Source organism: Mchenga conophoros, linkage group LG1, assembly GCF_057382185.1.
Source record: "Mchenga conophoros isolate Kocher_MC1m ecotype Shallow Benthic linkage group LG1, M_conophoros_male_GT1.1, whole genome shotgun sequence".
In the NCBI taxonomy this organism is placed as follows: domain Eukaryota; kingdom Metazoa; phylum Chordata; class Actinopteri; order Cichliformes; family Cichlidae; genus Mchenga; species Mchenga conophoros.
Genome location: NC_140526.1, coordinates 6861829 through 6878314, shown reverse-complemented (window position 1 = coordinate 6878314; position 16486 = coordinate 6861829). Strand labels below are relative to the sequence as shown.

At 41.4% G+C, this 16486-nt stretch overlaps 2 protein-coding genes across 8 annotated transcripts in view; one reads left to right on the top strand and one right to left on the bottom strand.

Moving 5' to 3' along the window:
* Positions 1 to 4932, bottom strand: part of LOC146582824 (zinc finger BED domain-containing protein 4-like) — a 28467-nt gene extending 23535 nt beyond the window's left edge. The window contains exon 1 of the mRNA XM_085295097.1: positions 4359 to 4932. Within this exon, the coding sequence (XP_085151223.1) occupies positions 4359 to 4699 (341 nt within the window). The 5' untranslated portion in view covers positions 4700 to 4932. The remainder of the gene's footprint in view (positions 1 to 4358) is intronic.
* Positions 1 to 16486, top strand: part of abcc12 (ATP-binding cassette, sub-family C (CFTR/MRP), member 12) — a 42042-nt gene that overhangs the window by 21647 nt on the left and 3909 nt on the right. For 6 of the 7 annotated variants that reach the window (XM_085294326.1, XM_085294415.1, XM_085294597.1 and 3 more), the window contains 20 exons: positions 778 to 926; positions 1197 to 1304; positions 1740 to 1952; positions 2036 to 2107; positions 3647 to 3771; positions 5571 to 5643; positions 9101 to 9304; positions 10966 to 11100; positions 11333 to 11441; positions 12373 to 12423; positions 12647 to 12745; positions 12837 to 12940; positions 13790 to 13972; positions 14088 to 14314; positions 14405 to 14542; positions 14696 to 14885; positions 14970 to 15059; positions 15166 to 15355; positions 15779 to 15938; positions 16017 to 16095. In XM_085294326.1, coding sequence (XP_085150452.1) covers positions 778 to 926; positions 1197 to 1304; positions 1740 to 1952; positions 2036 to 2107; positions 3647 to 3771; positions 5571 to 5643; positions 9101 to 9304; positions 10966 to 11100; positions 11333 to 11441; positions 12373 to 12423; positions 12647 to 12745; positions 12837 to 12940; positions 13790 to 13972; positions 14088 to 14314; positions 14405 to 14542; positions 14696 to 14885; positions 14970 to 15059; positions 15166 to 15355; positions 15779 to 15938; positions 16017 to 16095 — 2699 coding nt within the window. The remainder of the gene's footprint in view (positions 1 to 777; positions 927 to 1196; positions 1305 to 1739; positions 1953 to 2035; positions 2108 to 3646; positions 3772 to 5570; positions 5644 to 9100; positions 9305 to 10965; positions 11101 to 11332; positions 11442 to 12372; positions 12424 to 12646; positions 12746 to 12836; positions 12941 to 13789; positions 13973 to 14087; positions 14315 to 14404; positions 14543 to 14695; positions 14886 to 14969; positions 15060 to 15165; positions 15356 to 15778; positions 15939 to 16016; positions 16096 to 16486) is intronic. The other variant, XM_085294670.1, reaches the window with a different exon arrangement.

Sequence of the window (16486 nt, the reverse complement as noted above, 5' to 3'; positions counted from 1 at the left end):
CTTCACTGAGTTCTTTCTCTTCCCCATTGTTCTGAGTATTGGTCCGTCCAATGATTGTTGTTAATGAAATCCTTTTTATGCTGGCAAAAAGAACCTAAAAGTTGCCATTAATCATTATCACTAACGAGATAATAATAGGTTTTGGTCCAGTCAAGTGAAAACACATTGTAGAACCATCAACACCGTCATTACATCCCAAAGACAGAACTGTTTAAAGAAATAGTTAAAGCCCTAAATTACAATGACATTCATGAGTGTATGTGAACTTCTGACCGCAACTACAGATCTATAATGAGTAAGGTGACTTCATGTCTAACTAATCCATACACTTTTATGTACCTCTCACAAGTATATCTATTTGTTAGACTCCCTTCATTACAAGTTGAAGCAGTCATCTGCCTCTAAAACATGCAGTTGTTTGTGAGAACATCTTGAACTCTCACTTACTTTCAATTTACCTTGAACTTTTATGGACATTCATTGGCTTGCTGCCAAATCTGGGGCACGTGTTCTCATTTTCCTATGACAAGTAAAGTGCATGTGGGAATATGATATGCTTTAGTATCTTATGATCTTGTTAACTTTCTTATCAACACTGTGAGGTCTAGGTCTTCAGTCTGTACTCTTGGTAGTTTCTTGTTTAAAAAATGATCATAATGTAGTCATCTGAATGCCTTATTGCTCATTACTAAGGTGCTCACTAAAGAACTACAGTAAAGAAAAAAGGTAAGTCACTAAAGATAAAGTTAACTAATGAAAAACTTTTAATTCTTACAGGCTTAAGGAAAAATGAAAAGAAACAACTACAGAAGGTCAGTTATGTCCAGACTATTAATATAAGCATCGCCAACATCCTACCCTCCATTGCCACTATCCTCACCTTTCTGGTTCACACTTTGTTGGGGTTACCTCTCAGCACTTCTGATGTGAGTACTACAGCAGTATACTAAAACTGTACAGGCGGAAAAACACCTTTAACTAACATGTCAACTTAAAGTAACAAGTCTGAGATTCTGCAGTTCTGAAACTCAGACTGTTTGGATATGAGTCATAAGATAATGAAATAAAGGTTTATTGCATTCCTTTAATTGCGATTGTGCTAAACCAGATTGCTGTGGCCCATTTAATATCAACATGATTTTCTTGCATTCCATAATCATATATAGTGTCTTAACATAATTCTTTGTTTTTACTAGGCTTTTACCACAATTGGCATCTTCAACTGCATGAGGTTCTCCCTCATTGTCCTGCCCCCGTCTGTGAAGGCCACAGCTGAGGCTGTTGTAGCACTAAAACGATTAAGGGTAAATTATTTGTTTTGTGCCCTCTGTAACTGTTAACAATTCATGTAGTGACTCTATTGTGCTTTTTGTGTCTTTTGTCATATATATTCTTACACTGATGCATGCTCATATGAACACACTTTCAAATAATGAAGTCAGCATATGTACAAGCGAGCCAAAACCTCACAATTCAGACGTTTCTAAAATCACAGTTTTATTTTTTTTGTACTGCTGGCTGCCAGTGGCAGATGCTATGCATGATAAGGTCATCTCAGGTACACATCTTTTAAATATAAGATATATTGTCAACCTGCATCACAAATCTGGTTTAACGCTGCTTTGATTCCTGTCTTACTTTAACCCTTGCTTTTGTCACACCTTGTATCTGACTTTCATTCAGAAATATCAACAGAAAAACACAGATAAGCTTGTAAATGCTGTTTGTTGTTATTTCAGAAAATTTTGCTGATCCAGAATCCTGAGCCCTACCTGATGAAAAAGGTAGATAATGACTCGGCTATAGTGATGAAAAATGCTACATTTTCCTGGACCAGACCTGAAAGCCAGTCTTCCCCCCCACCCAGCACAGCCAACGGAGTGTCAGAACACAAGACAGCTGAGACTGAATCCTCATCAGCATTGAAAAACATCTCCTTCACACTGCCTAAGGTGTGATTCAATTCTGATAATGATATCTCAGGTTATCTGCATTCTATTAAAAGTAAACTGATTGTCTCTGGTATTTCCCGAAGGGGAACCTGCTCGGTGTCTGTGGGAATGTGGGAAGTGGAAAGACATCACTGATTTCCAGCATTTTGGAACAGGTTGCTTTCTCTTTTGTGTTTTTGTCCTTTTCTGTTATTTTGTATCGTTTCTTTATAGTTTTATTTATTTTTGTTCACTCTTTCGTTATTTGCATGCGTTGAGAAGATAGAACGAGGACCTTGAGGATTCAGTGAATGTAGACAGTGAGCGAAACAGGAGGACTGTTGGAGGAAAGTTTGTGAATCAGGAAGTGCAGGGGATTAATAAGAAGGTGAGGGCAGCTATGAAGAGGATGAAGACTTGAAAGGCATTTATGACCAGGGCAAGGGTGATGTGCAAAAGTGTAATAACCTTTTTCTTCTTTTTGTTTTGTTAGCTTGAAGACACGTTATTAGGCAAAACTTGTGCTAATGCTACTAGGATTCAGCTAATGTCTGTTATTTAAATGTAGTCGATTAAATAAGTCCTACTACTGGAGTTCATTTGCGAGGTTTATTCTTGCATGAAGGAATTCAGTCAGTACAAGGCATGCAGGATTGAAGTGAGGAATTCTCTGGAACAGGGGAAGCAGACCCCACCTGTATAGGTTGTTACCCTGTTGCAAGACAGAAAACTAGTCACCCTACACAGGTCAAACATAGTTCAACAGGATATATGTAGCAGATAAGCTAAACAAGTCTTATCAATCCAGAGACTAGAAGCAGGGCACTGTCTGAGTTGGGGAAATTCTGCATGCTTGCACTTCTTCTTCATGCAGGGGTCAAGCTGTATCTTAGTATATAACAAAACAATCTTCTACATATCTTATCTGCATAACACTTGTGTAGAAGGAAGCTGTTACAGTTTGTTTGCAAACATAGTAGTAATCTCCAACTTTATCTTCAGAATTATGTAGATGACAGAGAGTGATAAAGTTTTTGAGTCATACCATAAAGCTACAGGAAAAAATTGTTGAAGGTAGGTTAGTAAGAAAGGTGACGATCAGTGAGCAGAACGATGGCTTCATGCCAGGAAAGAGCATTATAGATTTGATGTTTGCTTTGAGATTGTTGACCGAGAAGTAGAGAGAAGGTAAGAAGAAGTTGCACTGTGTCTTTGTGTGAATCTAGAAAAGGTTTATGGTATGGTGTCACAAGACAAACTGTGGTGCTGCTGCACTTCTCTCAGTAGCAGAGAAATATGTTAGGGTGGTGCAAGACATGTACGAGGACAACGAGACAGTTGTGAGGTTTGTGGTAGGAGTGAAAATGGGATTATATCAATGAGTGGCTCTGAGCCTCTTCTTCTTTGCAGTGGTGATGGATATGCTGATAGAAAAGGTCAGGCAGAAGTCTCTGTGAACTAGGATGTATGCAGATGATACTGTGATCTTTATTAAGAGTGTGGAGCAGGTGGAAAAGAGCCTGGAGAGGTGGAAGTACACACTGGAGAGAAAAGGGATGAAAGTCAATACATATATATGAATAGGGCATACGATCAGCCTTGATAAGGTCTAACAAGAGACGAAGGAGGAGAAAGAAGAAGTTTTTACTATTTCTAACCGTACATAAAATGTCCAGTAAATATAGCTTTTCTGTCTCCTTGATTTTATCTTTTAGATGCACCTTCTTCGGGGCTCCATCACAGCCGATGGGACATTTGCTTACGTCTCCCAGCAGGCCTGGATTTTCCACGGAACTGTTCAAGAAAATATCCTCATGGGGGAACCTTTTGACCAAACCAAGTAATTGATAATTTAACATAAATCAGCGCTTGTCACTATTTTTGAGTAGCTAAGACTTGAATATGAAAAGAACAGGTATTATTATAAAATAAGGAGATTTCATTTGGGGCAATATGATTTTAGTTACTGCACCAACCAAGACTATGAAAATGAGGGCAAGCGTTTTAGATTTGACTATATATTCCCTGTGACTTTACCTTACATGAAAAATGTTTAACTAGGAGAAAGTTCATCTTATCTTTGTGAATTTGCATCTGATAAGAATGTAATAAAGGTGGAGGTCATCTTCATTATCTGACAGGGTTACAATAGGAAGTAGGGATGCACCGATACCACTTTTTTGGAAAACGAGTACGAGTACTTGCATTTCAGTACTCGCCGATACCGATACCAAGTACTTACTCATTGACAAATGCCAGCCATTTGACTTTCTGGTAGTAATAAGGGAAATGTATTTCATATTATATATATTGCATACATTTGTATTTGTGTATTTTAGTTACAAATATATAATATTTCAGATGTAAAATAATCTTACATTTAGTACTGTAGTTTATCATTGAATACCTATAGCACACAGACTTTACCTTGGGTCAAGTATGGTGGAGATGAAGTACAGTGGGTTGGTCTCGACGTCACTGAAGCGCTTCTTGACAGCTGCCTGTAAGGTTGCTTTCATTGCCTTGACGCCGTGGTCCTCATCTGTTTCTCTGTTTAGAAGTCTCACTAGCACAGTCACAGCTGGGATGACATCAGAGGCTAGTGCGTCATAGCTGCTCACTTTTTTAGTTAGTTCCTCAAAGGGGGCGAGGATGGCAACAGTCGTCTCCATAAGAGCCCATTGGTGAGCGGTGAGATAGTCAGGGAGTTCGTGCTCGGACACATACACCTCCAGCACTCGCTTTTGCTCAATGAGGGACTGGAGCATGTAATACGTGCTGTTCCAGCGCGTCTGTAGGTCCTGCTGCAGTCTCTTTATTGGCTGGTTGAGCTGTCCCTGAATGTCCTCGAGGCAGGAGTAGGCTAAGGCGGAATGTTTAAAATGCCCAACTAGTTTCCGTCCCACTGCTATAGCATCAGCTATGCTCCTCTGTGCTAATAAGCATGGGTAAATAAGCGTGGGTAAACTCTTTGTACTTGTTGTCGTGTTGGGGTTTTAGGTGCTTGATTAAATTACTTGTGTTAAATGCGCTACCTTTTGAGCCTCCTCTGGACAATTTCGCTGAGCACAATTTGCAGTCCGCCTTTGTTTTCACGTCTTCGTTCACTTTGAAATAGTTCCACACAGCTGACATGTCTCGCCTTGCCTTCTCCCCGCTCTGAACTGCAGCCGGGGCCTGGGGGCAGGCACTTGGCGCTTGTGATTAACCCCTTACATGCCGCTCAAACATAGACAGGTCTCAGACCGTGGTATCGGTTCCCGGTATCGGGGGACTTTTAATGAGTACGAGTACTTTAGAAAATGTGGTATCGAGGCCGATACCAGATACCGGTATCGGTGCATCCCTAATAGGAAGTTCAATTTAGTGATGGTGAGAAGGGAAACTTGCTGACCTCTGTAGTGTTGACTTAACAGAAAGTGAAAGGGCCCTTTCATAACCTCTCATAAACCACCAGGCACCATATGTCTGAGCAAATTAAAGGAATTCTTTTTCAAAGAAAAGTTTTCCAGAGACCAGTGCTTATCCTGATTACATATGTTATTGGACTCATTGGATTTTTAGAATTATTTAAATGGTTCTGTTCGATACACTATATTTCTCTCAATCAGGGCACTATCTTACATTGTCACTCCACAGATATGACAGGGTTGTGGATGTCTGTAGCCTCAGAGCTGACCTGAAGATTCTGCCATTCGGTGACCAAACTGAGGTAGGTGCTCTCTCTTTAACCTCCTAGGACCTGGCGTCCACATATGTGGACATCACATTTTGGGTTATTTAGACCAAAATAGGGCAGCATGGTGGCACAGTGGTTAGCACTGTTGCCGCACAGCAAGAAGGTCCTGAGTTCAATTCCACCATCAGGCCGGGGTCTTTCTGTGTGGGGTTTGCATGTTCTCCCCGTGTTTGCGTGGGTTCCCTCTGGGTACTCCGGCTTCCTCCCACTGCCCAAGCTAGACATGCAGCTTGTGGGGATAGGTTAATTGGATAATCCAAATTGCCACTAGGTGTGAATGGTTGTCTGTCTCTGTGTGTTAGCCCTGCGACAGATTGGCGACCTGTCCAGGGTAGGGATGGGTACCGGTATCGGTTCTGACATAAACGGTAGTAACCAGACCGAAAAGCAGCGCACATTTCGGTGCTTTATTTCGGTGCTTTTCTTTCCTGAGCTGTGATACACTTTAGATTCTAGCCAATCATTTTACGTTTCCGAGGATAGTAGGCGGGTCCAGGTACTTTAGAGCAGAGCAACAGATTAAAAATGCCCAAGGCAAAGCGGTCAAAAGTCTGGCTGTATTTCACAGCAAAAGATGCAAACTCAGCAGCCTGCAACAAATGCTTTAAGGTGATACTGTGCAAAGGAGCTAACACCTCGAATCTGATGAAACACCTGGCGACGCATAGCGTTTTTTTTAAAAAGCAAAGAAATGCACCGTATTTAATGGCAGCAGCAGCCGTTCTTCTCTGCGTGAGTAGCTTAATGTTGCTCGTGTGTAATTTACCTTTAGTAGGCTAACCACGTTATTACATTAATGCATGTAAGGTGAACTAGCAAACATCATCATAGCTACATGCGGCTGTCTTCTTGTTTGATGGCAGATACTCCCTTCACCCTGGCCAAAAAGGCTAAAATGACCAAAGAAAAAGTGGAAAACAGTTACTGTAAACATGAGAGGTTTTTGGACAAAGTTTGTGTTTTTTCCATTGTTTAAGCACTGCTTCCAGCCAAGAGCAATACCATATATGCCCCATAGCTGCAGAAAAGGCTAACATTGCTATCTTTTTACAAAAAAACAGCTGAACATGAGAGGTTTTTGGACCAATTTTGTGTTCTCCATTCTTTAAGCACCGGTTTGAGCACCGGTTTGAGCACCGTTTAAGCACCGGCACCGTTTCAAAAGTACCGGTTTGGTACTGGTATCGGATAAAACCTAAACGATACTCATCCCTAGTCCAGGGTGTACCCCGCCTTTCGCCCTATGACAGCTGGGATAGGCTCCAGCGCCCACCGCGACCCTGAAAACGGATAAGCGGAAGCGAATGGATGGATGGATAGACCAAAATACTCAATTTTGCTCTACATGGGCCTGATATCCACTTACGAGGACATTATAATGCTACTGTTCTATCAAAATTTTAAACAAATATCCTCATTTGTGGCTCTTATCTTTCTTAAAAACAAAAATAAGGTAAAAAAAAAAAAAAAAATCTGGTAATTCTTTGTTTTTACATTCATCGGGTCCCAATCAGCCCAAATATCAAAGAGAAATTAAAAATGCATGTCGTGAAAGAGTTCAGGTCTTAGGAGGTTAAACTGTCAAAGAAATTCATTGAAAGTCCTTATCTGCATAAACAAGTATCTGCTAGATAAGTAGAAAAAAAAGCCTTGTGTCATGTGTCCTAGTCGTTTAAACATACAATTCAACAAAGTCCAAAATAAATAATGAGCTATTTGTCAGTCTGCCCCAGGGCAGCTGTGGCTACAACTGTAGCTGCCTCCACCAGTGTGTGAATGTGTGTGTGAATGGGTGGATGACTGGGTGTGTAAAGCGCTTTGGGGTCCCTAGGGGGGACTAGTAAAAGCGCTATACAAATACAGGCCATTTACCATTTGAAGTTAAACAAACTGTAACAATCATATCTCCCCTCCAGCAACTACTATGTGAAGATAAAGGAGGGTATATTGAGACTAGGGCTGCTCAATTAATCGAATTTTAATCACGATTACGATCTGGGCTTTCAACAATCATTAAAAATGACTGAGCCGATTATTAGCCCCTCCCTCATTTTTCCGCGACACGTTAAAGGCCGGTCCGTGAAAATATTGTCGGGCATAAACCGGTCCATGGCGCAAAAAAGGGTGGAGACCGCTGATTAAGAGGACCCGAGGGAAGCTCGGAAAGCTAAGCAGAAGTTATTTGGAGAGGAGAGTGACTGCCGTTGGTTGAAAAGAGAGGTAAAAAAAACTTCAGTGGTGTTGCACACTATTTTATATTATTTTTTAAAGTCATTATTCAATACGTTGTTATTGTTAACCCTTTAAAGCCGGTCCGAGCTGCACGCTCTGTTTTGTGTAACTATTTTTAAATTCCTGAAGAACCTGAACCGTGTAAGCTAGCGCAATAATTTTTTTTGCATCTGAAACCAGAGGAGTTGTACTTGACATCAGCTTGTCCTCGGTCACGGTTTCGTTCCACATATAGCTTTGCAAAAATTGCATAAAAAGCGCTTGCAGGAACAAAAACATAATATTCCAGAAACACGCTTTGCCGATCCAATCAGCTGTTCGTAACACTTCCCACAGTGAAACAGATGTCAGCGCGAACTATCGCATGTCCGCCATTTCCTGCCCGAAACCGGAAGTGACGTCATTTTCGCGGAAAATTTAGTTTTTTACTTGTAGGCCTTAAAAGCCTATACTGGTGTTTTTATAAGTCATGTTTGACTTTTCTGAATAGTTTCTGTGATGCTTAGAACTCGAATTGCACTGCTGGAAATAGTTTATTTTGATGCACCTGCTGTTTTCTTTGCAAATTTGCATCATAGGATTGTTTTTTCGTTTTTCCTGCAGTATATAAAAATTGGTGTATCTCCAAAATAAAACTATGAAGACACTCAAAATAAATTTCCTGTTGTTGTAAACTATTTTTTGCAACTTTTTTGTATTTAAAGTTTTGAGGGATAAACCTCTTAAATTTCTCCAAGTAGAAATATATGTAAAAAACAAAACAAAAATGATTTTCAATTTTTTTGTAGTTTATTGCACTTTTTTGCAATTAATGTAGTTACTATGGACTTAATGCATACATATTATTAAAATATGGGCTATAACAGTTGTATAGCAACTTGAAATGCTCCCACAAATGGCACTACAACATGTAAAAAAATAATATAAGCTCTGGCGGACTTGGTTCTATAGTAGGTCGTAAGGGTTAAATAAATATCGTCAAATAATCGAGATCTCAATTTCAGTGAAAATAATCGTGATTATCATTTTTGCCATAATCGAGCAGCCCTAATTGAGACAGAATAATGCCATAGTGTTGTATGGAATAAATGCACTAGTATAATGTAATGAATTACAATATTTAAAATATAATACCATCTCTTCTATAAAGATTGAGTAAATTTCTGGATTATATTAAGTCTTACTGACATTTTTTCAGATTGGGGAGCGGGGGCTTAATCTGTCAGGGGGACAGAAGCAGAGGATCAGCCTGGCCAGAGCAGTCTACTCCAACAAGGACATCTTCCTCCTTGACGATCCTCTATCTGCTGTTGACGCTCATGTGGGGAAACATATTTTTGAAGAATGCATAAAGAAGGAACTCCAAGGAAAATCTGTCATACTGGTTACACACCAGCTCCAGGTAAGAACACGGTTTCATTCTTTAGTGCTTTCACTAAAGAATAACACTAAATGACAAGAACAACTGATGTAAGCAGTTAAAAGAAGACTTTCCTGACCATATATATTGTAATTTTACAGTCAGAGGCCATGTCTTACCATGACAGGAAGAATAGAAAAACATCCGTTAATGTTTTATAAAAATCACTATATTCCATTTTGTTAATCTGTATAAAAACCAAAGTGAAAAATTAACCAGGTTACTTGATGGATCATAGCTTGGTCTGAGACTCTGAAATCTGGAAATCAGATTTCATGAATATGAATATACATATTCATGAAATTAATATGCATATTGTCTAAAATTGTATTTTTAAATATGACATTTTGGACCATGTCCCTATTGCCAGTCTTGGCAGCCGGGGGTCAGTCCGCCAGGGCCTCCGCTCCTGGCCGCCACCCGGTACACAATGCACCCGACCCCTATGGCGCCTCCTGCGGGTGGTGGGCCTGCGGGAGGATGGGCCCATGTCTCCTCTTCGGGCTGTGCCCGGCCGGGCCCCATGGACTAAGGCCCGGCCACCAGACGCTCGCCCTCGGGCACCCTCCCCGGGCCTGGCTCCAGGGCGGGGCCCCGGTAACCCTATCCCGGGCAGGGTAAACTGTTCCCTCGCTGTCCTTTTCATAAGGGTCTTCAGAATCGCTCTTTGTCTGGTCCCTCACCCAGGGCCAATTTGCCATGGGAGACCCTACCAGGGGGCAAAAGCCCCCAGACAACATAGCCCCTGGGATCCCTGGGACACACAAACCCCTCCACCACGATAAGGTAGCGATTCAAGGAGGGGCCGGAGATCGACAGACGGATTGGGGCTGCAGCTGCAGTAATGCGGACGCTGCACCGGTCCGTCGTGGTGAAGAGGGAGCTGAGTGTAAAAGCGAAGCTCTCAATTTACCGGTCGATCTACGTCCCTACCCTCACCTATGGCCACGAGCTGTGGGTAGTGACCGAAAGAACGAGATCGCGGATACAAGCGGCAGAAATGAGCTTCCTCCGAAGGGTGGCTGGCCTCTCCCTTAGAGATAGGGTGAGAAGTTCGGCCATCCGGGAGGGGCTCAGAGTAGAGCAGCTGCTGCTCCACATCGAAAGGAGCGAGCTGAGGTGGTTCGGGCATCTGACAAGGATGCCCCCTGGGCGCCTCCTGGGTGAGGTGTTCCAGGCATGTCCCACCGGGAGGAGGCCCCGGGGCAGACCCAGGACACGCTGGAGAGATTATATCTCTCGGCTGGCCTGGGAACGCCTTGGTATTCCCCCGGATAAGCTGGAGGAGGTGGCTGGGGAGAGGGAGGTCTGGGCCTCTTTGCTTAGGCTGCTGCCCCCGCGACCCGGCCCCGGATAAAGCGGATGAAGATGGATGGATGGACATTTTGGACCAATTCAGTCAAATCTGAAAAAACCTAGAAGGCATTCTTGGCTAATAGTTTACCTACTAATCATAAGTCACTAATCTGAGGAAGAGTATTTGACTGGTGCTCTTACCCGTGAGTTCTAAGCCATTTCGTAAGTCACGCTACTGGAGATAAGAACATCTGTCAAATGACATAAATATGTACGTACATGTGATTATAGTTTTGAACAGGTCTGTAGATTTTGTTGCCACAGTTGTTCTCACTTATGCTTGCTAGTATTTGGAGTTCTGTGATGACATCCTGGTTCTGGATGACGGGGAGATCAGGGAGGCTGGAAACCACCAAACCTTGATGAACGCCAGCGGACGCTATGCTCAGCTCATCACCAATTACCAGATGGAACAGTCCAAAGTAAGTATACCCTAAATTAAAAGCATGCATCTTGTACCTCTTCTATTTTTATCTTTGATTCTTATTATTATGTTCCTGCTAACCACCTCACCTGTTCTTTATTGTTTTATTATGTCAAAAACAATAAACTTAATGATCAGTTGTAAAACAAGGTACAAATCATTCCATTTGTGGTTATACGTTTGTACGGGCTGTGCTGTAATGCTGTGTTCCTGATATTCTTGCTTGTCAGACTCAGAATGAGGAGGGAGAGGAAGAGGAGGATTTATCATCCCAAGATGCCCCTGAGTTGAAAGAGGTTGAGCTCAGATATCGTACAGACAGTGGGATGGCAAACCCTGGTAAAAAAAACTAGGAAGAAAATCATTTTAATAATTTGAACTTTTTGGGTGTTTTTGAATTCATGACAGACTTTACATGTTTTAGTAGTGATTTGATTTGATTTGATTTAGTTGTGCTTTTTTGAATACGGTGGGATTTTTGTTTTTTCACTGTCCAGAGACCAGTGTTCAGGGGGATGACGCTGACACTTTCTAAATGTTGCTGTGCCAATGCACGTGCAGTGTTGACACATCAGTACTTTTGATTGTTAAAGAGCAACTGTATAACCAGGGACAGGTCAAAGTTTTGTAAAGCAAAAACAAGGCCTTGTAAAGTAATAACAGACAGGGCAGCAAACTTGTTGACCTGGCTGTTTTTGCTATATACCCATATTATAAGTTCTTGTGACTTCGTACCAAAAACATGACCTGTGAAGGTCATGACATAACATTACTATCATATTTATATGCATCATTGACCCATCTTCATTGGCCCATCTTCATTGGCCCATCTGTAACCGGAAGGTCGCCGGTTCGATCCCCGGGCTCTCTGTCCTGGTCGTTGTGTCCTTGGGCAAGACACTTTACCCTACCGCCTACTGGTGTTGGCCAGAGAGGCCGATGGCGCGATATGGCAGCCTCGCTTCTGTCAGTCTGCCCCAGGGCAGCTGTGGCTACAACTGTAGCTTGCCTCCACCAGTGTGTGAATGCAAGAGTGAATGAATAGTGGCATTGTAAAGCGCTTTATAAATCCAATCCATTATTATTATTTAAAGTGACTCTTCCCTCTATGGATACAATGTATACAAGTGATCAGTTTCCAGATTTCCTTGCTGTAGGGGTCTGTGGTTCAACTCTTTGCAGTTATGTCTTACAATATGTGGACAATGATAATTTAAGTCAATTTTTGTGATTAGTAGAATGATAAAATTACTTCTATTCTTCCTTTCAGCATTTGACATGTCAGATGAAAAGGATCATGAAACAACAGCTGAGCAAAAGCGTAAGTCTTTAAAGTTCACTTAATTCTGAGTGTCATCCCACCATTTGTCAGCTGTTTCACTATTACATATTTAGTTGTTATGTGATCCCCTTTTTTACACCAAGCAATACTTTAGATTTTTTAAATATTTTTTATAATGGAAATGCACATGTGATGCATGTCAATGCAAATGGAAGTCACTAATCCTGTTACGACTCTATTAAAATATTTTCCCTGTTTTAAGCTCCTGTCAAGTCTGATGACCAGCTGGTCCATCAAGAGTCCTCCACAGAGGGTGCTGTCTCCTTAAGAACCTACCACCGGTACTGTCAAGCAGCTGGAGGTCTGATATAACACACACATGCATTTACATGATTTTAAGCAATAATGTACCAATATGTACTTAATAGTTGTGCTGCAACTCTTTGCTACAGGCTACATTCTCGTCTTTCTCACTGTCCTGAACATTGTCCTGATGATTGGATCCACAGCCTTCAGCAACTGGTGGCTCAGCTTCTGGCTTGGAAAGGGTAATGGGGTGAGAATCCTCTCTCTCTAGCATTCACACAAAAATAATCTCATCATGCATAAACAGCTTGGGTGAAATGACTCTCAGTCACTGTGTAGCCTAACACAAGTGAATCCAATAAAGATGATTACAAGCACCAGAAGGTACATTGTTTCAAGTAAGATTGCCCGTGTTAGCCAGTCTCTTTAAAATTAGAGGGTTACAATGGACTTAAGGTCAAACCTTGAATTTTTGGCTTTTTCCAGGCTATCTCAGCTTTTAAGTAACCCACAAATACTTACTAGTGATGAGTTCAGGTGGTGGTCAAGTGAGGTCTGTGAGAGTTAGTGCTCTTTGGCCTTGAGCAGTTCTTATTAAGATCAGATTATTGGATGTGCTCATTATACTGCTGCAGTGTGAATCTTTTACAGGGTCCAGCATACCTGTAAAGAACAGAGTGCTAACTGAATGGTCTGGGCAGAACCAATGTGATGAAGAACATAATATTCCAGCTAGCACATTTCTTAGTGGTACACTCTCGTATTATTCCAGCCTATCAGTACACAGAATACTGGCACATCTTAGTCTACTCATTACGCTTGTTTAGCTTGAGCCTAACCCTAACCATGCTCCAACACCATTACTGCTAAAAATTGTTCTTTAACAGTACTTTTGCATGCTGGAGTGTTATGTTCTTTATTTAGCAAATTCTGGATCTGGAAAGAAATTAGTTTCCATGCACTGCTGTATTAGAAAACTGCTCTCTAGCTGTGTCTTGTCACTCAAGATGACAGTTCAAGAAAGACCCACTGAAACGATAGACACGCCAAGTCCACTCTCTCTCCACTAACAAAAGATATTTTGTCTGTTTTATCGAAGTCATCGACTAACCCAGGTTCAGATCCAGGTGACATCTCAAAAAATCCAGACCTGCACTATTACCAAACGATTTATGGTGTGATGATGCTCATCATGGTGGTACTTGCCCTCATCAAATGCTTCTTTTATACTTACGTCACCTTGAGGGCCTCCTGCAAACTCCACAACACAATGTTCAAGAAGGTACCAAGAAATAATCCCCAGTGTTTACCATCCAACATGACCAATTGAAACACAGATTAACTGCTCAATGATTCAAAGAATGATTATTTTTGTTGTTTGTATTTTCCTCTCACAGATTTTTGGCAGTCCAATGAGTTTCTTCGACACAACTCCAACAGGCCGAATTCTAAACCGTTTCTCTAAAGATCAAGAGGAGGTGGACACTATGCTTCCTCTTGTCATGGATTCTTTCCTGCAGTATTGTCTTCTCATCACATTCACAATTATCATCATCGCATCCGTTTTTCCATACATGCTTGTGGCTGTAGTCATCATGGGAGCTTTGTTTACCCTCATTCTGTTGTGAGTTAAGTTTTAAAAATTGTCTTAGTGCGAGAGCAGATAGTTGTTTAAGGTACAGTTTGCTCAACATTTGTTTGAATTTATCTGCAGCCTATTCCAAAGGGGTATTCGTCTTATGAAGAAGATGGAAAATATCAGCCGTTCTCCCTGTATCTCACTAACGACTTCTACACTGCAGGGCCTCAGCACCATCCATGCTTACAACACAAGAAACAGTCACATAGAAATGTAAGACACCAGAACTCTTTCACAGAAACAAATAAAAGTCTCTCTATTACTGGTCGTAATAGTAAATAATGTGTTCTTCTGTAAATATCTGTAAATGATGTGGTCTTTGATCGGTGCTCTCAACTCTCATCACGTCGTTGTGTCATATTGTAGGTTCAAGTCCCTGAATGACATCAACTCCAATCACTTTTTATTGTTTCATTCTGGCACCCGGTGGCTTTCTTTCTGGCTGGACTTCATGGCTGCTATTATGACCTTGTTGGTGTCTCTGTTTGTAGTGCTTAGCAGTAATGACTTTATCGCTCCATCCTTGAAAGGCCTGGCCATAACCTATACCATACAGGTAAATAAGGAGAGCAGAGTTATACGTCTAAGTCATGTTGAAATGTGTGTTTGTGTTTTGTTAGAACTTTTGCGTATTGTCCAGTTGACAGGCATGCTTCAATATGTAGTAAGACTGTCAACGGAAGTGGAAGCAAGGTTCAACTCAGTGGAGCGACTGCAGGAATACATCATGGTCAGATTTCTCTCCGGAAACGATCCATCTTTCATTGTTTTGCCAAGACCAAACCCCAAATTCCCTCTGTTTGCCTCACTCAAAAAATAAACTTTTTTATTTGCAGGATTGTAAATCTGAGGCCCCCAGGCATGTTAAAGAGGCTCAGATCCCACAGGACTGGCCTAGCAATGGGGGCGTCTCCTTCAAAGACTATAAGATGAGGTACAGAGAGAATACACCAATCGTCCTAAATGGCCTTGATTTCCACATTCAACCTGGAGAGAAGCTGGGGATCGTGGGAAGGACTGGCTCTGGTAAGGCTCTGGGTTCAGTAGCTGTTTCTCTTGTTGATTTCATCTAGTCTTTGGGTGATGATGATTTACAACAATACACCCTAGAAATGATGATAAATACATGAACTCGTTTTTCAACATCACTCTGAGACAGACAATTTAATCTTAGAGCAGTGGTTCTTAACCTGGGTTCGATCGAACCCTAAATATGTGTTTTGTTAGAACTTTTGCGTTCGGTGAGTCGGTCTCAGGGGTTCGGCAGAGCCTCCGCCATGACATGCATGGCTCATTTTGCACAGTTTCCTTTTTTTGGGAAACAGGGTTGTAATTATTATAGCAGTGAATTCCTAATTATTCCATAGTGCAGATTACAATTTTAATCAGCTCTTCTCAACAGCTATAGTGTAATATTCAGCTACTCTGCTCTGTGCTTTGTGTCTGTAGGGAAATCCTCTTTAGGAGTAGCTCTATTCAGACTAGTAGAGCCTGCAGCAGGAACCATAAAGATAGACGGAGTTGATATTATGTCCATTGGCCTGCAGGATTTGCGCAGCAAGTTGTCCATCATCCCTCAGGACCCTGTGCTGTTCATCGGTACAGTAAGGTAGTGAACCAGAAGTACAGAATCACACACTGATTTTACTCCTGCATGTCAGTCACTAAAGAGCTGTTTTTCCTACAGGTACAACCTAGACCCGTTTAATAACTACACTGATGAGGAGATTTGGGCAGCACTGGAGAAGACCTATATAAAGGACTCAGTATGTTATCAGTATTGTATAGTCTTATTGTTTGTTTTGCCACTTGCTTTTATCCAAGATTTTGCTTTGACAAAAACTAAAACCCACAACGCGTAAGACTGCAGTCTCTGTGACACGTCTGATATAGCCCTAAAAGAAAATGGAATAGCCCTAGAGCCAAACATATATTTTATGTTCATTTTTTTGACACATCCTATGTTCATGTTGTTCATGACGTTTATTTAGTTTTACTTCTGTTCTTTGTTTCCTTTAATTAGCTATCAGTTATTAGATTTTTAACAATTTTTCTGCCACTGGCCAGTATTGTTTACTCTCTGACGAGTTCTGCATATTTACTTTATCTTTGCATTGAAAATTTGGAATTTGGACTTTTTCCTCCAGTGCCCTACAT